The sequence below is a fragment of the Haemaphysalis longicornis genome, unplaced genomic scaffold (genome assembly GCF_048455015.1).
Source record: "Haemaphysalis longicornis isolate Haplotype H1 unplaced genomic scaffold, Haemaphysalis longicornis Haplotype H1 scaffold_1, whole genome shotgun sequence".
Classification (NCBI taxonomy): Eukaryota; Metazoa; Arthropoda; class Arachnida; order Ixodida; family Ixodidae; genus Haemaphysalis; species Haemaphysalis longicornis.
The window spans coordinates 143,326,225-143,350,081 of record NW_027526203.1 but is presented as its reverse complement, the minus strand read 5'-3'; the positions used below and the strand labels follow the sequence as shown (position 1 = coordinate 143,350,081).

The 23,857-nt window shown below is 47.8% G+C and overlaps 1 protein-coding gene across 2 annotated transcripts in view; it reads left to right on the top strand.

Annotated features, from left to right (window-relative positions):
- The window catches only part of LOC144137439 (uncharacterized), a 42,931-nt gene extending 29,096 nt beyond the window's left edge, over positions 1-13,835 (top strand). Inside the window, exon 6 of one of the 2 annotated variants that reach the window (XR_013315674.1) lies at positions 13,030-13,164. Coding sequence is in view for 1 of the 2 variants with exons in the window: in XM_077669471.1 (XP_077525597.1) it covers positions 13,030-13,215 (186 nt within the window). In the remaining variant the exon portion in view is untranslated. Of the gene's footprint in view, positions 1-13,029 lie in introns of both variants that reach the window. The other variant, XM_077669471.1, reaches the window with a different exon arrangement.
- The last annotated feature ends 10,022 nt before the right edge of the window (positions 13,836-23,857 follow it).

The following is a 23,857-nucleotide window of genomic DNA, read 5'->3' as shown; positions in this document are numbered from 1 at the left end:
CCGTCGCAAAGAACGGTCCAATATATTTCAGTCGATGGACATATTACAACTGACGAATCGGAAATAACTCGAAGATTTAACAAATACTTCCACTCTGTGTTTACTCGTTCCGAAAAATCCTCCGTACACGCTTCTCCCACACCCAGCTCTTACGAACCGCCTGACATGCCGGACATTGTCTTATCAGAACAAGGAATATTTTCGCTGTTATTGGACCCCGATGTAAAGAACCCTGGTAGCACAGAATGTTGCCCGAACATTTCCACACTGTTTCCCCTTAACGTTGCCAGAACGTGGCTAATGTCCGCTTTTTTTAACGTTAGTGCAATGTTTCCCAGAAACATTGCGTCAACATGATATTAGCATTGCTCCAACATGGGGGCAACGTTTTAAGGGTGTTGTTTTAATGTTTGGATAACGTTGTTTCTGACGTTCGCCAACGTTGCTACACTCTTGGAGCAACCTTTCAGCCACGTGCGGGACACATTTGAACAACGTTATGAGACGTTTTCTGATGACATTGCAGCAACTTTTCAGCTACATTTTCGCAACCTGCAAACCACATTTAAGCATATCCCTGTACCATTCGGACATTGTGATAACATTGCTACAATCTTGCAGCAACTTTAGATCCACACTTTTAACATGAAGTTACCATACAAAGAACGTTGCTGCAACGTTCAAGCAATGTTTTTATGAAGTTGCAATAACATTCCTACAATTTTGCGGTAACTTTCCAGCTATATTTTTCCAACGTGCGGGTAACATTTAGAAAACGTCGCTATCATGTTCAAGCGATGCTTCCTACAACGTTACTGCGACTTTACAGATACGTTTTTTCCCCACGAGGGCCGCATCCGCGCACTGTTGATATGACGTTCAAGCAATGTTTCTCTTACGAAGCGATAATATTGCAGCAATGTACAGGTAACTTACAGTTACATGTATCTAATATACATGCAACAATAACTAGATGAAAATATTATAAGTTACCTTTTTCCTAGATAAACGATTGTTGGTCCGGTGTCCTCAGTGGTAGAGTGGATCGGGTTGGCGTGTTACACAAACGGAGAGTACGTTTGTCCGCTGGGATAAGACTCGGGTATTTCCAAATTTCATTCAGGTAATTGGATAGGAAGTATGCTCAGTCGTAAATTACCAACAAATGTCTTTTGTATCGAGCACTCATTGGAGGTCGTGCAGCCTCGCAGGTCATTCGTTTTCACACAGTGGAACGGCACTTATTTTTTCAATTGTGGAGCACTGTAGGCGCCTTGCTTATCGTCGCACATAGAGATAATATACTGACTCTGGAGGGAAAGCGCGCCGCTGAGCCAATGCATTGGAACCGTACGACGCACAGTGGCAGACATGATACAACAATTTGAAGGTTGCCAGCTGAGCTTTTGCTTACTAAAAGCGGCGAAAGCGATGAGCTGTAATCTGGCAACGTGCTACTGTGGCGTTTCCGCGTCCGGCTAGCGAATTAATTGTAATATGGCGGCCCGCTGGCCAGGCGGATTTTGTGTAGGCGGCGTCGATAGCATTGCGTTGTTTATCTCCTGTGGGTAGGAAACCAACGTGTTTTCGGTTTAGCGTGTGACTTATGCAGGGGTGAGACAGCTGCGCATATTGCGCAGATTTGATACAAATGTGTTTTCCTGCGCCAGGCTGCTCCAAAAGCTTGAAAATTGCAAAAATTGCGCCAAACTGCTCCAAAACAGTCTGAGAGCCAAGGATTTTAATGCTCCCGTCAGTTTCAGTGGGGAAAAATGCTTACTGACGGCATAACTTTCCAACACCGCCAAGGTGATGCTGTTTGTAAAGGTTTAATTGATTGATCATTCCATGAAAAACCCGCATAAAATTGTCCCCGAGATAGTTTTTTCGAAAGTCACAATGTCGTGTTCCACATGTTATATTCCGTGCGTTTCTAAAATTTTCCCATCGAAAGCCACTGCAAGGTCCCGTAGAAAAAATACTTTTGTGTACTGAGGCGTCAAACCGCTTGTGCAAGTTGATGAAAAAAAAACGGATATTTTTGGAGCGCCGTATCTCCGGAACGACATTACTGGGCGCCGCCGTCTTGTTGTGAAGATGTGAAAACATGGCCGCCGGGCGAAGCAGTTCCTTGTGGTTCAGGCAGAGCGCTCTTCGTTGATTTCTACGTCGGTTTTAGTTATGGGGGCGGCTGGGTTCACATTTAGTCGTTTGATCTGTTGCGCGAAGTTGCGCGGCTCAAAAATCGAAAACAACATGGCGCCCGTGAATTCGCCGTGTTTCGGCCTTGAGTGTGAGGCCAGTGCGCGCTTGAAGGGAAGTTTCGGACTCATTGTGGTGTTAGTAAACACTGAGTTATTGCTGCCTTTCACAGCGAATTTGCCAGCAGCAGGAATGGGACGATCGACGCTGCAGAAGGGGCGGCCCGATAGCGGGACGGGCTATTATAGCACGCTAGTAATAATGGTTCATCTATCTGAAGTGAAATTTGATGCCAAAAGGGAGGTGGCTAACATAGCAACGTTACTCAGATTATGATGTAGTGAACGTGCACCTTGGGGATTGAAATGCGAGGGCTGGTGGGGTGCGATGACTGTTACCTCGCTTTGCGCAACTTTTGCCGTGGCTCTACAGTTGTGCGTAAAGACGAGTCTGGGATTACAAAAATAACAATTTCGGCATTCACATGGTAATAAAAATGCCTTACGATTGCTTAGTTTGTCAATTCGATATTTTCAACGGCATTCCACGCTATCTATGCATAAAGCCTAAGAATTTTAAAAAATGGATATAATAGTATAGTAAAAAGGTGCAGTTCGCACCTTGTGATACTCTGGTAGAGAAAAAAACTTTAATGAAAGGCTGTTTCAGTGTTATGTAAATTCAAAACCGACTAAAAAGTGCACTTTTCGCCCGTGAGTTGACAAAAATATTAGGCTTCTAAGGGGACATAATAAATGTCGTTTTTCTGCTCCAAATCAAGGTTCTTCTGCTCCAAAATCGAGATTTCGCTGCTCCAAAAACTGCTCCCAAATCAGATTCAGCTGTCTCACCCTTGCTTATGTGTACTGCGACTATTTGAGCAAGATGTGGCAACGCTCACTCAACACTTGCGCCCAAGCTCGAATGCGACTGATCGCACGCGCGAGGACGCCAACTACTCAGCTGATCCGTACTGGGGCGCACAGAAAAATGAATCTCCGTCATGATCTCTGTGCATTTTTGCGCTGTGACCCTTTATTTCACATTCTCTGACATTTTGCGAGTCGCTCAATGCTTTTCAAATGAAGTGAAGGGAACTGTGGCTTTAGCTGAATGTGAAACCTTTTTGACACACACACACACACACACACAAAACGTTATCGCCTGGGCCAACGCTGATATTGCCGGGGAGTTGCGGCCCTTTGAAGCACAGGAACGAAAGAGCACGGTCGATCGCAGACCAACGCAGTGGAAGAATGCATGCCGAGGGTGTATGCGAAATACAGTCAGCGGCGTGTCCCATTTTCCTTTGTCTGTATTCAAGTTCTAGCTGCTTTCCACCACTTCAAAGGGAAAGCTTGCGGGTCTGAATGTGCCGCATTGAATGGGCAGTAATTTGCCGCGCAGAGCGTGCGCGAGGAGAGAACATTGTCTTATTGTGACTGATTAAAAAAGAAACCGCATTTCGTTACCTATTTTTTCGTTCTACCTTTTTTGAATGTTAGCGCGAAAGTTCGAAGCACAGAGAGCTGTATGAAATTCTATGAATAAAACAGCTGAAACGGAACGATTATAAAAGCTCCTTTTATTTCTCTTCCAACGGAAACGATCGCTGGCTGCCACTCCATAGCCTGTAGTGAACTTGCGGTAGTCAAGTTCAGATCGGAATCGCTGTTCCGGCGTCAGCTCAGGGGCAATAGATAAGGTGCTTAACGTGAAGAAATGAATGACAGCCTCGCAAGCACCCGGGGAGGCACTTGCTCGGCGCGTGCATCCGAGTTGTACACGTTTTGCACTCAGGCAGATCTGAGCTGGAGACTGCACACACACACTGCGCAAGTCAGGCGCAAGGACCTCGAAAACTTCCTAGCACACTTCAAAAAAATCGAAACCAAAACTTAAGGGGGGACGCGGCTTTCAACTTCGGAAAAATGACCAAAACATTGTTTTTTTGAAACCCACATATTCGGCTTCCATGTTTCCTATTCTGTGCGTCTGCAAAGTTTTTACGCTGAAAAGCGTCGCAAAGTGGCATAAAAAAATACTTTTGTCAGGCGCGGTGACAAACTATCAGCGCAAAAGGGCGAAAAAACGGCAGTTTTCGGAGCGCTCTATCTCCGCAACGGTGCCACCGGGCGCGGCCATTTTGATATGGTTAGATCGGCCGAGCGATCGTCTTTCCGGTTCCGCTCGTCTCTTGTATCTTCGTTCATTCACAAACGCACAAACGGCAGAAAAGAAAAGACGCACAAACGAAGGTAGAAATAGATGCTGAAGCGCTATTGGTCCTCCGGTCGGGGCGCAGAACGACCCTTCCTGATTGGATGTCGCGGGCGCAACGCAAGATGGCGGCCGCCTGAGCTGCGTAGCGAGCGGATTGAGTTCATTTTCGCCGCTTCGCTCGGCCGAGTTTCTGTTCAATCTGTGGTATTCAACACGCACGTTATCGCGATGGGAATGCCAGAGATAACGAGCCAGATTACGGGAAGTTGTGTGGCTCGAAAGGCGGAGGTCATCGAATGCTTCATGGTGCGCGTGATTCTACCGTCGCCAGACCTTGGAGGGTGACGCGGTGTGCGCGCTTGCGATAGCGGTTCGTGAAGTGAACTTTTAGTCGGATTTACGATGTTTACACGCTTAGTTATTGCTGTGTTTTGACTGTGGGCTCGCTAGCCTTGAGAAAGAAACGGTCGACGCGTCAAACGCTGCGGCGCGCACGGCATAGCCGACGCGCATTGGAGCATCACATGACTGGGCAACCGGTTACGATTGAACGTCAGTAGTTGTAATTAATGCCTGCAACGTTAGATTTAATCTTAAAAGCGACCTGACCAGCCATATCAGGTATAATCAAAGTTCGATATGTCGCGGTAAGCGTGCGCTGCGATGCGCGCGAGCCATATCGCCTTTCTTGCGCTGCGTTTCCCGTGCACTTGTAATTTTCATGCAAACAGGTTTGAGTTAGTAATATAGGAATAAAAATATGCTCTCTGCGTTAAAAATGTACGTTACTGTGGCAGCATTTAACAGTAATTTTTTTAGGGAAATTATTGATACCATTGCTTAGGGCATACTGGCTGTGCTGCGAGAAATATTGGATGCCTTGAATGTCAAAAGTAGTAAAAAAATATGCTCTTGCATTCAAGTTGGGAGTTGTGCAGAATACTCTACCAAGCTTCAAAGTAGCTCATTTTCATCCTTGTGGTATGCAAACTTTTGGCAATGAACACCTGCACGTATGAGTACTAAGTTGCTGTGCCAGGCAAGATAAAACATAAAAAAAGCCAAAAATGTTCAAGTTTAAGTAAAAAAAAATGCTAAACTTGGTGCCATGGTGACAACACTGCAAAAGGAGGTTGTCCAGTGCGATACAGCCAACCAGCTAACCTACTTTGCATTGAAAGCCCATTGAAACCCATCTTCCCCTCCATTTTGTTTGTAAAGGGGGTATGTACTCTTCACGGAGGAGCTGAAAATGATGTTTTCTGGAAAGAGAAAGGCTGTAAAAGGCACTCCAATTTCAAGGCAAGGCCTTCCAGAAGCCCCATGTTCAAAAGGACATGAAAGGCTGCAACCGTGGCGACTTTTGATAAGTGAAACCTATGTTGCAACTTCGGAAGCTGTTTTCTCACAACAGTTTTTTTTGCCACCTATGTCGCTTGTACCAGGGATTTCTTCGTGACCACTGGGTCTATTTTGATTCCGTTTCTTGCATTACATTCCTTGATGAACAGTTCAGGTCGTGACACTTCTGGTTTTCCAGATTTGTTTTTTGTGACTTTTTTATTCAAATAGTCGTTCACAGTCGACATGCCTGTTGCACATTAACCTCTAAAAAAATGAAAACTAAAAAACATTGCTTTGTAAAAAAAAATTCTAAAACTGTCACGACCTCGCCCATTCATTTGGGAATGCAACGCACTTCGAACAAGTTTTCTATCGTGTTTTATAAGTCGCTCAAGCTTGGTACAAGCGGAACAGAAAGAAAATTTAATAAATAAAACAGTTATCAAAATATTCTCTTGAAATTTTTATAGTGTTATCACAGAAGCATTTCCAGTTGCTGTGCCAATTTTTATCAAAATCCACTCAGAAATAAAAAAGTTGATTTTGAAAGCCACGTCCCCCCTTAACTACATGCTTACTCTTTGTTCGCTAATTAGAGCTTAATTACACTAAAAGTTTTTTATAGAGGTACTTTTAATTACTGATGCAATTATTTGTAACTATTTTACTTCAGCTCTTTGTTGTGGGATACGTGAGGGGTTCCTCGGGGCGACTTAGCCAGTCCTGGCGTAAGCCACCACGCTAGCTTCCGGCGTGTCAACCACGCGGGCTCCCATGGCTACGGCAGCCCAGCGAGGTTCGCCGATACGAGAACACAGTAGACAGTAGTGCCGAAGCACAGCCGTTTATTTGGGGAATCCCAAAGCTTGCGAGCACAAGGCTCGACGGCGTTCACGAATCACGCCGTCCGGGTCGTGACCGCGAACGGGAGGCAGGCACTCACGGCGCGCGACAAACAAAGCTCCCACCTGAGATGCATGTATCCACCACCGCCGCGTTCCGCCGATCTCGCCCCCACCGGGTCTCCGACGAGACTCTCACGACTCCCCTGCGCGCACGTTCGCGCCGCCCGCACCCGCGCGCCTATCCCCGCACACATAGGTGGTGCCATCTGTCGGGGGACGCCGACGAACCAGCAAAGCGCCGGACCGGCTTCAGCGCACAAGCGTCTCTCCCGAAGCGCGCGCTGGCTCGGGATCGCAGGTCGCGGTTCTCCACGATTCCCACATTGTTTTAGTTAAATAATTACAGAACAACTTTTTAGAGGGCTGAATACAATTGCTCTGGCAATCATGGGAATTGTATCATGTCAGCGCCCACGATTCGTATGGTCGCAGAGCTCGCTTTACCCCCCTGTCGTCGTAGCTCATCCGCGGTCGCGCTATCCAGCCGTCGCAGTCACACGGTGTCACGCACCCTAGCAGAGGTTTTGAAAAGATACCCGCTTGAAAGGATAAATTTATTATGAAACAATCCTGGTATCAACGATACAACGTAGCAACCAGAAACCATTAAACAAGTACAGTCGGTAAATTGCTTGTCTATAACGCTCGAGCGGCGTGCTCCGCACTGCGCGGGAGACATCTAGTGATAACGCCTGGTTTGAGACCGGTAGAAAGTGAGCATGCGCGGCCCATATCAGCGCGATGGCCGTATCCCCTCTCGTTGTGCCCGTCGCCGTGGCTTCCGTACCTTCTTTCGCCAGAAGATGCGCTGCCTGCGGAGCCGGGCCATGAAACAAAAGCGGAGATAACCCGCTTTATCGTTCTACCATTGCTTCATACGCCCTCAGAACTCCTGCCTCTTCGCAACTGTGACAGCACGAGTTTTATTTCTTTTATCGCCGCTCCTAATTGCGCGGAACAACAGTGCTTCAACCCGTTTTTTTTTTTTAGCCATATTATAACTCTCAGCAACGGAAATGGGAATGCAGTCTGCCGTCTTTTGAGGAACAGGTTTGTAGAACACGAACAGTTCATTTGTATATTTTTATTGCAGTTTCTCAGCGAGTTTCAAAACGCGATTTCGACAGGAGAATTTTTTTCTGTATGCGAAAAAGAACAAACACCGCCGAAAACACATATGTAATGATGTTTCTGAGTGATGAGATATCGGTCGATGTCCGCGTGAACAGAGCATTGGGTCTTGTGGCATTGGCCCATCGGCAGTGACGGGCAAACCTGAGCGCAGAAACCGTATAATAGTGAGCGATATAATCATGCAGCGTATTGCGAACGATGAAGAAATGAACAGCGCTGCGCCAAAGCTAGTGCGGCCGGGAAATTCGAGCAGCGCGCGCTAAAGCGGGTTATCTCCGCTTTTGTTTCCCGGCCTGGCTTAGGGAGCCTAAATAAGACGGCGGCATGTAGGCTCCCTAGCCCGACTCCGCAGGCAGCGCATCTTCTGGCGAAAGAAGGTACGGAAGCCACGGCGACGGGCACAGCGAGAGGGGATACGGCCATCGCGCTGATATGGGCCGCGCATGCTCACTTTCTACCGGTCTCAAACCAGGCGTTATCACTAGATGTCTCCCGCGCAGTGCGGAGCACGCCGCTCGAGCGTTATAGACAAGCAATTTACCGACTGTACATCGCCTGCTGCTACAAAACTAACGTAGCCCTAAGGCTGGCAGTTGCAGACACAGAAACACACCAACAGTTTCAAGTTGATTGCAGACAAAATATTAACATACAAACAATTCAGAGTTGCTTACAATCAAAAGATTGACATCCGAGGGAAACAAGGGTACAACATTCGCATCAAGAATGCAGCAATTTACGTTACAAGGGTGGTGTTAATGTCACAACAAGTACTGTGGCCCAGTAACAACCAATTCTAACAAGAAACTAATCAATTGTAACAACGCAAATCCCTAAGGACACAGGTCTGGAAAACTGGCATGAATAATAACCCTTTTGTTCGACAAGTATATAAACCGGGCAGGCTAGTGTCGCAGAAACTCTTCCTCTTCCAACAGGGCCTACTCGCCTCCGAGAAAGGTGACGACGTGTTGCCTTAAAAACGAAAGCAAGGGTCACTGCATACGTAGCCTGCGATTCTCTGCAACAGCCCTATACAGCGATTACGCCACAGTACATAATCGTCAATTACTGCGAATAGCTTGCCTAGGGGAGAGCCAGGGCACTCTTCTCTCAGTTGATGCCGTGCAAGCCCCAAACTTGGAGCACGGTGTATGATGCGCAAAAAGCAACCACGCGCTACAGTGCAGCTTGAGAAAGTATGTGCTGTTTTTCCCTCGATTCAGCCTCCCAGCCAAAAGTGAAGGGGATACTTGAACAAGTGGTTTTTTTTAGGCAGAACCATACGATACGCATGGAACAGCTGGCAGTTGTCCTACATGTCGCCACTATTTAGCGCAAAGAAAACTGCAGATGCATTTGAGGCAAAATATATGTGAATAGCCGGCAGTAGCGTTCATTTAGTGCAGAATGCTCACTGGGTTGGATTTTGCGACATCAACTTCTTATGACCGGCTGTCGTGATTTCGCATCCCACCAAATGTAATCCGCGCAACGAGAATAAAGAATCTGTAGCTGCAACGCCCGCGCTCAGGCGGAATCTACACATTGATGGCGACATATGGAACAAGTGGCATCATATATCTCACTTTCAGGAAAGTGCTGACTGTTCCCATTCCTCTGGTTTATGCCAACGATCCCCGTTCCTCTCTGGCCATTCATTTATAGCCTTATTTACCAAAGGAATGTGAGTATTTTGATTGCAATAAAAATGTCATACCATTAGGTACTTTGTTGAAAAACACACGGAGTTGCACGAAAATGATTAGTTTCCGAACAAATATACCAAGTGCTTGTATTTTATGACCTATTGTTTTGTTTTTGTGCCATAGCCGTAACATTGTTCCGAAAACCCTGGCATGTGTAAAAGTTCTTTTGCGGCTTCCTCATAAGCAGACTAGCAGAGGCGATAGCAAAAATATTTTTTTCCTGCCTTACGGTAAATTCAGGGTAGAAGAGGTTAAGGGCAAAAAAGTGGCCGACAAAGAAAAAAATGATTCTAATCCACGCTGTGAAGGTGATTGGAAAGCAAAGCTTTAAACGACATCCACAACAATTGCCCCTGCGACGTCACTTAAATTCACACACGTGGCTCTACAAAGAGTGAAACCAGAGATTCTGCCAGCCGTCACCTGGAATTCGCAGGGGCGGTATCTTGAACACAGCAGCGTCGGGCACAGCCCGGTTAGAGCGGCGGACGCCGCCGCTGTAACCTGGCCGTGAACCTAAAGAAAGAAAACGGAGAGGAGCGTCTGTCGAAAGGTGAGACAGCGGAACCTAGCCATCCTGATGTGCTATAGCTCGGGGCTACACCACCGCGCGACACAAACAGGGACACCGAAACAATTCGGCATGTGAGCTTAGGGATACCCATTTATTCGGATTAAATCTAGTTAGTTAAGTTTTAGAATTGCGAGAAAGCTGAGGGAACTTTTCACAACCAGTGCTCCTTTCGCTTTTTGTAATACCTCTTAAAACACAACCAAATTGGTCTTCACCAATTTAGAAAACGGAGTCCCATTCAGGGCAAGCAGTGCGCACAAGGTAGCGTTTCTCTACCGGCCAGATGTCTGTATGTGATCTCTACATTTTGTTTTGCCGCCCTGCAAACCAATACTTAACGTATCTTTGCCGTACGACCACTGAATTCCGTCGGGTCCGGGTTACCCAGGAGGTGCTGTTGAACAAGTTTATCAAGCCGTGCGAAGGAAGCGCGCAATGAACGTGAAGCTGTGCCAAAACAAGCCCAAAACCACCGCCGCTAAAGCAGACGACAAAGCCGTATCACCGACGCGCTCGGCGGCGAGCAGGCACCTCCGCGTGGGGAAGGCCGGGTAAATTTTCTGCGCCATCTACATTCTGCTCCGTAAGTGAAACCCTCCGTCACCTCCCCCCCCCTTTCGCCCACCGCCGCCTCCGCAGCGGTGGGAGTTTATTGTCCCGCACACTGCGGGAGAACCGTTGCCTGGTAGAGGTAGAAAGCTTTGATTAAAAAACGACGCGTTCAAAACGGCCCGGACAGTCTCCAGTACGTGGATGATGAAAACAAGTACAAAAAGCACAGAACTTCCACTCGTGCTGTTCCATGCAGAACAAGTAACAAAGGATAAGAAAAGGGTGTGACCTGTCCCTGGAAAGGCGGGAAATTAATTTGTATTGATTAAACCACTGCCCAATTTATCAAGAGAAGAGTGAGACAGAGAGAGGAAGAGCGTGAGAGTTGACAGTAAAGAGCAGAGAACGGCACCTCAGCCCCTCTGACGAATCACTGCTATGCACTTCCGCCGCGTTAAGTGCTTTAATATTTTCTTATGCTTTCAACTACTTGCGAGGACAACACGAGGAACGGTTCTTTGGTGTTAATTCACACGGAAATCGGATTTTTTAAGTTGGCCGTCATACTCGTGTCCAACGAATACTTGCCAGGCTCACTTACCCGGTATGCAAAGCTTAACGAGTTAATTCGTTGCCTGGCAAAAAGGAAGAAAGCAATGGCCGCGTTTCAATTGAAACGCATGAAATAGATCCGAGATGATATTGCTGCCTATACCACTTGGCATTCCCATGCCAATCGGATCTCCGTTCTGGTACTTTATTTTCTTTTAAGGGCACCTGGCGGGATGTTACCTAAGGGGGCAAAAGGACACATTATCAGAAGCAATAATGCTAAGAGAGAGAGAATAAACATTTAATAGAGCAAACGGTGGTGGTTGAGCCGTCACTCGGTGGGGTGGCTTCGCCTCAGTCCAGGTACCCTTGGGTCTTGGCTGCAGCCCTGGCACGGGTGACCAGAAAGATCTGGTCAGCGTGACGGGAGCTGGTCAGCAGGCCCTCCCACTGCTCTGGGGAAGGTCTTGGATTCGGGGTAAGCGACAGGGTGTTTTGACAGGCCCACACCATGTGGTAGGTAGCATTAAGAGAGGGGCAGAATTGACAGGTGAGGGTGTATTGGGTAGGGGAGATAGCGTGGAGGATGGGTGCGTTGTAATGGGCGTTTGTTTGTAATCGACGCCAGATGACTCCTTGGTTAGTTGAGGGCGAGGTTGAGGCAAAGTGAGACGAAGGTTGCGATAATGGTGCAGGATGTCGTGGTAGCATGATAGAACAGTGCAGGTGGAGGAGGCTGGACCGTGGGTTCTGTTCCTGAGGGAATGCCCGGTGTGGAAGGGCGTGGGCAGCGGCGTGAGTCGCCTCATTTCCCTCTAGGAACGTGTATGCTTAAGGAAGTTTTTTTTGAAATATACAGTGAACTCCCATTAAGACGAATTCTCGTTTATGCGGAACAACGTAGGAACGTTTGTTTTGTTTTCTATAGACCCAACGCAAAAAAAGTCTGCTCAAGACGCCTTGCACGTGCGTTTCGATTAAGACGAACAACTTTCGAGGGGACCACCACTGCTGGAGATTCTGGGAAGCGAACACGATAGTCTTGGCGGGGTGCGGCGCGGCATTCACCCGACCAGAGGGAAAGAACCGCAAAAGAAAACCTCAGCCTGAAGCGAATTCGCGCCACAGAGGAAGGGAGGGAGCGAGAAAAAAAAGACACGCCGATAAAGCTACCCCTTCTCCCACCCTTCAACCCGCGGAGCCAGCGCAAAGCAAAGAAAAAAAACGAGCGAGGGAGAGTTTTGCGGCCGCTCTGCTCATGAGGAGAGAGAAGCAAAACTAAGACAATAAAAATTAAAAACAAAAGTGACGACAGAGACTTCCTGTTCGCGAACGCAGCAGGTCTCCTGACCAATGCCGTTTCTCAGCGGGATCATGTTAGTTCGCGGCGGTTCGCGTTGCCAGTCCTACCGCGTCACCGCCGAAAAAGCCAGGAGTTCCCTCTCTGTCTGTGTTGCGTTGTCGCTTGAGGTAGCGGGTGTATGCTATCCGTCGTCGCTTGTATTGGATAAAACCAGGCAAGAGCACCTGAAGACTGTCTTCTATCAAGTTGCGCACTGAAATGATTTTTTGTGTTTTTCCTCTATTGTAAGTCTACTTCATTCACCGTCTTGAAGCAAGATATTTGCATGCATCTGGGTGTGTTAAAGGTTTTTGTGTGTGTGGGGGGGGCTTCTGATAAGACGAACAAATTATCATGTACCCTTCGAGTTTGTCTGACGGGAGTTCAGACTCTATTTTTAAACGTGTTCGTATTTCGCTCTTTTAGTGGTCGCCATGGGGCGTTTCTTTCAAATAAACGAATAAAAAGACGCAATGGTTGGATTTGCTGCAGAGTGAAGCGGAGCTGTGCAGTGCTTGCGGTGAGCTGATCAACGATCGCTTCCTTCTGCGTGTCAGCGACAGCTCGTGGCACGCTCGTTGCCTACGCTGCTGCGTGTGCGGCGCGCCTCTGGACCGGCAGCCGTCGTGCTTCGTGCGCCATGGGAACGTCTACTGCCGCCACAACTACGTCCGGTGAGCGCATCTTCAGCTCTCTCATCCGCTCACACTGGTAAACAAAGAGGCCACTCTCCTGGACTGGATATTCTTTGCCTGGAGCACGGAAGCGATCCAGCGTCCCGTCCCGTTCTGAAAAGACTGGGCAATGTTACTTCGGTGATATTGGGGGATGCAGTGGCATGTCCGCGCCCTTTAGAGTACACCGTTCGCAATGCTCGCCAGCAAAAGCTTGTCCGATGTCACTGGTCAAATTCTGTGGACAGCACACCGTGTTAGCTGACTAGTCATCGTAATACAGTAGAATCTCGATGATACGATTCTGGGGGATACGAATTTCGGGATGATACGAATTTCTGAAAAGTCCCGGCAAAATTGCATTGTTTGCAATGGGAAAAATTTCGGCTGTTACGAACGGACCTGCGCGGCCCGGCGGATGATACGAACGAGCCGGCAAGGCGCCCGACTGCCGAACAAGCAAGTGATGGCTCTCTCTCCCCATTTGTCACTCTTCTTTCTCCAGAAATGGCTGGGCTGTTGTTTTCTGCTCACGAAAACGCGCCCCGCACGCCCCATGCGCGCCGCGAAACCTCTCGCGCGCAGCGCGCCGCGGCTGGCGGCGGCAACATGGCGGCGGCTTCAACCGCGAAGTGGCACGGCCGCTTGAGCGACTGCTTCTAGCCGCTATTTAAAATGCCGCTCAAGGCAGGCACGAAGTTTCTTGTGCAGTAAAGGAGCTGATAGCGTTGGCGAGAACGGTACTACAAAACACCTTCCGCGCCACTAGTGAAAGCGCCCATAAGATATCTGCCGGAGTGCTAAGCCTAAACATCTCGGGCGGAGCCAGCGGGCTGTCTCGAGCGTTTCACAAGTCGTCAGCGTCTTTTTCTGACCGAGGTAGGAGATACCGCGGGCGTGAAATCGTCAATGCGGCCGTGAAAATACAGCGCACGCAAAGCCGAGGCGTGCGAATCGCGTGCAAAAACGCACCATGCGGTTCACGCTTGACTGTTGCGGCATGTAGCGAGCTTGGATACCGGGAGTGAAGAGACAAGCGCGAAGCTAGGCGAAGCGTTACGCGCTCCAGCAAGGACTGCTTTGTGACGGGGGGGTTAAAAACAAGCAGAAAAAATCACGGATTTGTTCACGCCAAAGTAAGAAAAGAAATAAACGAAAACTTTTTTCAGCGCTCAATTTTTTGGTCTGTGTTGGTTCATACGAATTTCGGATGATATGAATATTTTTCGCGTTCCCGCGAGATTCGTATCATCGAGATTCTACTGTAGCAGCAGCGCACAAACCAGACAGCACGAGAACACAGGACACCACAAGGGTTGTCGTGACACACAGCGCTTGTTGTGTCTTCTTGTGGCCTCGTCATGTCTAGTTTGCACGCTGTTTTTGTGCTAAGCAGTATCCAACTGGCCCAACCTTCAAGTCTTTATAGCTGACTAGGCTGAGCGTACTCATTGAGAAATGCGGCATGTGCTGTCGATAGCGGCTTGCCTGCCCTGCCTCCAGTTCTGTGCAAGAGCTTCCCATGCGACAAGAGCGAAACCCTGATTCTGCAACAACAGTGGGCTTACAGGACGAAGCGTCTTCACGCTTCAATTGTCTTGGTTGATCGTTACTACAGGCATAACATAGCCTGACCTAGCCACAGATGATTCTACGCGATCATTCCATTTACATTCTAAAACAAAAACTGAACCCTATCGAAAGAATGAATCAGTTAGGTAAGAAGATCCGTTTTCGTAAGGTAAGAATTCCTTTTCGTTTTCGTAAGGTAAGAATTCGTTTTCGTGCTACTAACGACTAGCCTCCTGGTTAGCTCAGTTGGTAGAGTGACTGCTCCGGTTAAGCAGTGGTCCCGGGTTCGAATCCTGGACCAGGACGAATTTTTCTTCAACTGCGAAGTTTCTGAGAAAGCTGTATAGCTTTCTTTTGCATTTAGGTGGATGTCAAACTTTCCTTCACAGAAACTTACTCCACCTTGGGGATTTCCCTTAAAATCTGGTCGATTAACACCTGTCCTTCACTTCGAGTTGTTGATCAATTCGTTTTCGCACTACTAACGACTAGCCTCCTGGTTAGCTCAGTTGGTAGAGCGACTGCTCCGGTTAACTCTTTCGCTACCGCCGGAAAATTGACTAATTTTAGGGGTCCAAGAAAACATTTTTTTCCTGCTAAAAAAGTGGTTAGGCACTAATTGCAGGAACACAAAATGCAGAATATTTAACGGCCTTTCCAATAACACCAGTTTTTAAAAGGTTTTTATATGGCATAGTTGTAAAAAAAATATCAAAATCAAAATTTTTTGTCAAGTTGTCGAAAAAAATTATAAAAAAGGAGTTGTGTTTATCAAACCACTGGTAGTAAAAAAAAATTAGAATATACATTTTGTAGGGAAACATTTCAAAAACACGCCCTAGAAAAAATGTCGACTTGCGCGGAACAGTTTGTCCCATATAAAATAAAAATGTTAGCATGCACGGTGCTCGTGTCATGCGGTGAAGCCCAACCTCCAATTCAACATGTGCAATTTCGGGTGGTTTCCTGGAATAAACCTGGCGGTTTGTCATTATCAGAGGCACCAATTTGCCCCCACATAACGTAAAAACATCATGTCAATGGCTGACTTTGCATTTACAGCGAGCACAATATTTGGGACTAGCACGTGATGCGGAAAAAAACATGCATGAAATTGAAAACAGAATACCGTGGCTGATGCTTGTTGTCGTTCACGGTCAGTTATCTCTCAAAACATAAAGCTGAGCTTTATTATCATCTTCTTACTCGCAGTTGTAGCCTTGCTCGCAAAAATGAGGTTCGATGAGCTAGAATCGTGCCCTGCGATCTTTGGCCGAGTAGCAGTTGCGCGCTGAAAAAGATCAGCACAACGAGCCTCCTCTATTGCAGCGCCACCTAACATTTTTCAAATGAAACAGTACAAAAACTTATCAGAGACTCGTCCGAATAGACAGTTCAACTAAGCAGCAACATTAGACACCCAGATATACCCTCGCATGGAAACGAAACTGGAAGTCGAACAGCTGGCAGTGTAAGGCCGGTTTGAAGCGCTGTCCTCGGCGGAACAGATATCTGGCGACTGGGTGTGATCTTTTGACTTGCATCTGAAGTTCGTATTGCAGAAATCGGGTTAGGATGGGGGAAATCAGGAGCGCCGTGCTTTGTTCGAGGATCAGTCGCGGACGCTCCAGGCGTCATGGCAGGTAGCCTTGAAGTTGGGTAACTGCGTAGTAGCACTAAATATGAATTTCGCGATGCAGAAACGAATTTGAAACTGTTGTAAACTGTTCGCGAATGGTCCTGGGGTAAGTACAGGGTGTTGCAACGATAACTGGAACACTTTAAAAATTTTTCCTGAGCGATCCGCCGCTCTGTTCGCGCTCAAACTTCACACAAAGGTCGCATTTTGTGGTCTATTTTGTTTGACACCGGGAACAACGACGGTACTTACCTGCTTATTCTGAAAATGAAAAAAAACGATTTTCGCCTATGGGAAAATGGCGGCTGATTTGGACGTTTGAGCAAGCGCAAGTTGATCTTGGAACGACGGCGCCACCTGGGATATGCAGGGCGAAACCCATGTTTCGGATTCACGGTAGGAAGGCGCCAAATGGTGTAGCAGACGATCAGAAAATCTTTTTGGTCCCCAGTTCACGATGATCACAAATACGTGCGTAACAGCTGCTGCCAATCATAATAAAATATTCCCACGGTTCATCGTTGCCAATAAACGTTGGGTTTGTTTCCTCACCTACTGTTACATCGCATGAAAAATGTGTAGTGTGTCAATATTAATTTTTCAGTTACGCCGGTTTTTCTTTAAAGTTTGCTGCGTTAAGAATTCGAGAGAGGACATTGGGGGGCGAACAAGTTCAGATGCTTTCGCTACGCAGCATTTGGTGGCCCTAACAAGGACCTTTTTTCCAGCAATTCAGGCCGTCGTCCGAGTAAAAAAAACAATGTTCTCATTTCAACGGTTCACGTAGTCGTCAAAGTAAACAAGAAGAGAAAAAACGAAGTGCTCGAGTCCTCATTTCTCGAAGTGACCGCCGTCGGCGTCGATGCACTTTTGCAGCCTGTGAACAAAGGCGTCAAAGACTGCTGCCCTCATCTCGTCGTCGATGGCGGTGAAGGCGTCCTGGATGCGTCTTGCGAGGGTCGAGACATTTGCCACTGGGCCGCTGCGGTACACTAGGGATTTAACATAACCCCACACAAAAAAGTCGCAGGGTGTGAGGTCGGGAGAGCGCGCAGGCCAGGGCATCGACGCCGAACCTCGCCCCATCCAGCGGTCGGGAAAGTTGGCGTCAAGCCAGCGGCGGACTTTTGCGGCGAAGTGGGCGGGCGCTCCATCTTGCTGCAGGACGCAGACTTCTTTGTGCATGTGGTATTGCACCAGTTCGGGCGAAAAGTCTTCTTTGAGGAAGGTCAGGTATGAATCGGCTGTGACAGTGCCGTCGAAAAAAAACGGTCCTATCACGCCCTCCCGCCAGATTCCGCACCAGACGGTGACGCCGGGGGAATTTACTGCTCGTGTGGTCACAAAATTGGGATTTGTTTTCGCCCAAAAACGCATACATTGGCGGTTCACACGCCCGTCCAAATGAAAAGCTGCCTCGTCGCTAAATACGAGGAACGACAGGTGGCCAGGGTCTGTCGCGATTCGATTGAGCTCGAGGCGGCAAAAGCTCAACCGACGCCCCTTGTCTTCGTCCGTCAGTCTCTGGTGGACTTGTAGCTTGTAAGGCCTGAAGCCTTTTGTCTTCAAGGCACGACTGACTGTTGACGCTGACGTCCCGAACATTAGCCCCGCAGGCCTGCACGATAAGCGCGGGTTGACTTCAAACGCTCCGACAATGGCCTCGGCAAGAACCGAATGCCGGCACCCTTTTTCTTTCCGCACTTTACGGTGCAAGTATCCGTTAGCTTCAAGTGCGGCCCTCCACCGAAGCAGAGAGGGGTAGCTCGGGGGTCGCTTGCCGAATTTTTTCTTGAAGAGGGTGCGTACTCGGTGGTACGCTTTCGTCGTTGCCAAGAAACATACTGCAGCTGCCTTTTCTTCGCCAGAAAAAACTCGCATCTCACCGCTTCGCGATGACAGACAGACAGGAACACACAAACAGGCACACAAAACTTCACAAATAAAACGAGAACGAACAAACAAGGACAACGCAAGAATCGTGAGGCGGATTTCACAGGACCGGATAATCTGGTAATGCTAGCAGACGATCAGAAAATGTAACAGTAGGTGAGGAAACAAACCCAACGTTTATTGGCAACGATGAACCATGGGAATATTTTATTATGATTGGCAGCAGCTGTTACGCACATATTTGTGATCATCGTGAACTGGGGACCAAAAAGATTTTCTGATCGTCTGCTACACCATTTGGCACCTTCCTACCGTGAATCCGAAACATGGGTTTCGCCCTGCATATCCCAGGTGGCGCCGTCGTTCCTGCGCTTGCTCAAACGTCCAAATCAGCCGCCATTTTCCCATAGGCGAAAATCGTTTTTTTTTCATTTTCAGAATAAGCAGGTAAGTACCGTCGTTGTTCCCGGTGTCAAACAAAATAGACCACAAAATGCGACCTTTGTGTGAAGTTTGAGCGCGAACAGAGCGGCGGATCGCTCAGGAAACATTTTTAAAGTGTTCCAGTTATCGTTGCAACACCCTGTATAACTACCACAGAACTTAGAACAACGTGCGCAAAGGCAATAAAACTGCCTAAAATCATAAAGTAGCTTTACAACCATGCACTGCTTGACATTTTCAGCCAATTTCTGGGATTATTACTGTCAGAGCGCGAACCTGACAATTGAAAATCGTTTGATGGTTCACCATTCACGCCCTGATAACAAAAAACAAACACTGGTGCAGAGTGATTACGAGTGACGCCCGTGTGTACGAGATTTCGGCGCACGTTAAAGATCCCCAGGTGGTCAAAATTAATCCGGAGTCCTCCACTACGGCGCGCCTCATCGCCTGCGTTGCGTCGGCGCGTTAAACCCTACAATCAATCAATCAATTACGAGTGGCACGCATTCTTCGTTGGTAGCAGTGACACACGATGACCACGCCCCTTTTCCACACCCAGGTGATTCAAAAGCGTGTCAAAAATCACGTTTCCATTGCAAAAATGAAAACAAAACTGATTTTGAAAGGCCATTTTCTGATCTAACTCCGAACAGCTTTACTTGTTCGAGCAACGCCTGGAACGCTATGAAAAGACGCTCCCAAAGTATCGATCAAATTGATCGATTTTGAATAGGCGCGGTAGCGAAAGAGTTAATGTTGGCATGTGATCCCCATGGGACTTGGGGACCACATGCCTTGCATTGCATGCGTCGTTGGAGTTAGGCTCCTAGTGCTGTATTACACCATCATTTTTTGAGCCTTCAGTTCAAATACCATTGCGCATAATTTTACAAACGCACCTAAAGCATATTCTGCAGTCTCATGTGCTGTTCATGGACCTAAACTCGTTGCTTTGAGAACACTCAATCCTTACACGAGCATTTTCACAGGTGAAACTCATTCCTGTTGAGGAGGCGCTGGTCGTTCCGCCGCGGGCCTACCGATGGACTTTGTCGCTAAAGCCGCGTCACCTCCGGACCCTTTCCAGCGACTTGCACCTTGAAAAATCTCCAGCCGACTGCCCGTAGCCCCCGCTCTGACCCCGATAAACTTCGCCAGATCGCCCGACGGTGCCGCACCTTTGTCCCCCTTGTCCCGCACCTTTGTTTCCCTCTCTCCCTGGGCCCCCGCGACTCCGCCGCGTGCCCTCTTCGGAGCAGCGCCAACGAAAGGCAGGAGAAAGAAAAAAAAACGCAGGAAAAGCGGACGGGGTGACTCTGGTCTCAAAACGCGAATATAATGGCCGTCCCCCGCTGAGGAAGCAGTCATTTCGGCCGTTTGTGACAGTGAGTCAGTTGGGTACGGTGCACATATTCAATGCGCCGTTTGAGATATCAATATGAGAGGGAACAAAAATAAATCTAATTTAGTTCACAATTAATGCCCATGTAGCACATGAATTTTAATTTTTGTTAAAACATTTACAACCTTACGTACCCGATCTGCAACAGTGTGGTAACAACGTGGGTCTGTGTATAGCTTTATATCACTCACAGAAAGTCCCACAGAAAGCTGCATGGTTCCCCGTATGCCCCCACATGACTTCGTGAACCACATGTAATACTGTATGGTGGTTGAAACAAGCCCGTAGAATTCGTATAGGGATAGATCCCTTATGGGACCATATAATATATGCCCGTGGGAATCCATATGGAGATTTTATATGGGTCCGTATCATATGTGCCCATAAAATCCCATATGGGGATCTAATATGGGCCCATAAGAATTCATATGTGGTTAGACTTCTTATGGGTCCGCATCATATGGGCCCATAAAAATTCGTAGAGGTTTCTATATGAATTCTTACGTACCCGTATGAATTTTATGGGATCCATTTAGAAATCATGTGGCTTTTTTTGATAGGGTTGTTACGGTATCTTAAGGGATGCCCTTTCATTTGGGATAGAGAACATATACTCGACAAAAATCGGTTTGGGTTGGCTGTTTCATTAAAGGCCAAAACACATTGTTGGAAATGTTGGCTCTAATTTTCTAATCAACTAATCCAAACCAGGTTAGTTCCAAACCAAACTAATTCAAACCAAACTAGTCAAACTTAATCCAAACCAAATCCAAACCAAACTAGTCAATCAACCAGTCCCTAGATAGGTGGCCGGTCCGTCCTCGGCGACAACATCGTCCAGTGGTTGCAGAGGGGGAAGTCATCCCAGGCGAACACGATTGCGTAGCCGTTCTGATGGGCCACCGTGCGGGTGAAGTGCACCACCAGGAGTCGCTCATCGAATCGCTCGGTTCTGGGTTGCCAGAAACAGTCGCTCGCCTCCCGGAAGTTGCCTCAGCGATTAGCCAATAGGAGAGCCCCTACATAAGCACGCAACCTCCGGTTTTGGAAGAGAACGGGAGCCGCGCACGCAAAATCCGTGCAGACTGCGTTTGCGATGCAGCGGCAAAGAAAGCTTTGCATGGCAAAGCTTGTGTACATGCTGAAGCAGAAGCAAGAAGGCTCCCGCACACACTGGGTGAGACCTGTGTGGCAAAAACGACGTCAAGAAAGCGAATTCTTCATGGCGTTTTGTTGGAGCCAATAGACGAGGCGTTGAAGGAAAAGCGCGCGCTATCGCTAACTTAAACCAGTTTTAGAGATGCAATGAAGTGCAAAAAGCAAGGTAGAAGGGCGTAATACTTTTAGTCATGCTTTTTATGACAAATAAACAAAAAAAATGTTTGTAAACAACCAGCGTACCAAGCGCGTTACTATGCGCAGTGTGGCAACTTTGAAATCGCTGTCCTCAGTCGCTCGAGCCATCGCTGTCATGTGGTTGCCTCGGCGAGCGACTTTGGATCAGTGACTGCGGATCCTAGTCGCGTCGCTCGTTGCGTCTCTGGAAAAATCGGCCCATGTGGTTAGCGCTTAACCACACTCCGGAAATTAACGTATGACGTTACGTACTACATCGCAAACATTTAAGTCTGCTGTACAGGATCATTTGAAATTTTAGGCAGCCTATGTGACTCCCCATAAAATCGTCTAACATATGACATTTGCCAACATATTGGGCAACAATGCTGCAACGCGAAAAAAGCGTGCAAAGGGCAACGTTGCCCATGCATTGTTTTTAAACGTTGCATGAATGTATCCAACGTTGGCCCACATTTGGCAACATTGCTGCAACGCAAGAAAACGTGCATGTGGGCAACATTGCCTATGCGCTGTTTGTAAACGTTGCGTGAATGCTGTTGAATGTGTCCAACGTTGGCCCATGTTTTGCAACATTGGTACAACGCAAGAAAACGTGCATGTGGGCAACATTGCCTATGCGTTGTTTGTAAACGTTGCATGAATGTTGTTGAATGTGTGCAACGTTGGCCCACATTTGGCAACATTGCTGCAACATCAAAAAATGTGTATGCAGGCAACGTTGCCCATACGTTGTTTGTAAACGTTGCATCAATGTTGCTGAATGTGTCCAACAATGGCCCACATTCGGCAACATTGTCACCACATTGTGTAACGTTGCCTAACGTTACGCAACATTGGCAACACGGCAGAAACGTTGCGGCAACAATTTGTGCTACTAGGGAGGCGTCTTCTTCTCTACTAAGACGTGTTCATAGTACACCTAACAACCTTTAGCTGATTGTCATTAACTCTGCTTTGACTATTCTCTTAATCTCTGGTAATGACGGGTCGAAACAATTCCTTGTTTTCAGGAATTCCAAGATACTGTTCAGCACTTAACGTTTGGAAAATGCTATTTTTAAGCCGATCTGAATGACACCTTATAGCTCATTGGCTGGATTGGGGACAGTTGGGAGACTGGAATGAGGAGGGGTTGATGGGGTGTATACGAGCTCTGCAGGGAAGGAGTCTGTTTGCAAGAGTCGCCAATAGCGGGTTTGGTGAGGCATGAGGGAGAAAGGAGGGGGGTGGCAACAGGTACGACGATAGAATCGGTAGTGCTCCACGATGTCATTGAATGTGATTAACGTTCTCTGGAAAAGTGCGCTGTGTCGAGGGACCATGTTTAGACCTGCCCGGAGTGAGATCGTGGGCGATCATACGAGCAAGTTTCGTTCCCGGCAGGCCAGTGTGTGCCGGGGCCCACACCAACTCCATCTTTTGAGGTGGGGTACTATAGGTGATGAAGACGTGGTGCTAATGCAGCAGGGCGAGCAGCTTGGAGACTGCGGCGATCTTTGGTGGCGTTTGTCGGTGCATATAGGTCAGTGCAGTGGCCATTTCCTTTGTAGCCGTCGGTGAGGTAGTGAAGATTGTGAGCGTGGTGAGGAAAGTGCTACCGGAGTTGCACGTGACCACAAGAGCGTAGGCGTTGTGATGGCGATATTAGGCTGGATCACAGTACACTGCTTCCGGCCATTTTTCCAGTTGCCATTCCAAGGCTCGTGTACAGGCTTGGTGGCGATGTTTACGCCTGCCCGTAGTGAGATCAGCGGCAATCATATGGAAGTTTATTTCCTGGGAGGCCAGTGTGAGCTGGGGCCCACACCAAGACTTCCAAGACTTCAAGTCCAAGCCACCGGCCGACGTCTGTATACCTAACAGGCGATCGTCGAGGCCAAGTTTGTGGCAGGACCGGGTCATGAAGAATTCCGCGAAGGAGCAGGGTGGCGAGTTGGGCGAGTTGGTGTACTTGCATCTTGGGGAACAGTGCGAAATAACAGGGACACAAAAAGAAAGAAGTGGACAGGACTAGCGCTGACTTTCAACTCGATTTATTGGAAAAGACGTAACTACTTATACATACACAGAATCCTCCTCCCCCGCCACGCCACGTGCCCACACCAGCCAATGACATACTATCAAGACCAAAACACTCCACTGTTGACAACGCTCATTTCTTAACACAAGAACACCTTATCGCGACGACCGCTCCAAATAACAAAATTCTTTTTCGTGCAGGACAACTGAAGTTTCACTGATACAATCTCTCCCCCACTTTCTGATGTAGTATGATTCCATCAACTCTCTCGTACGCCTGTCTATGCTTAAACAAGATATCAGTCTCGCGGAAAA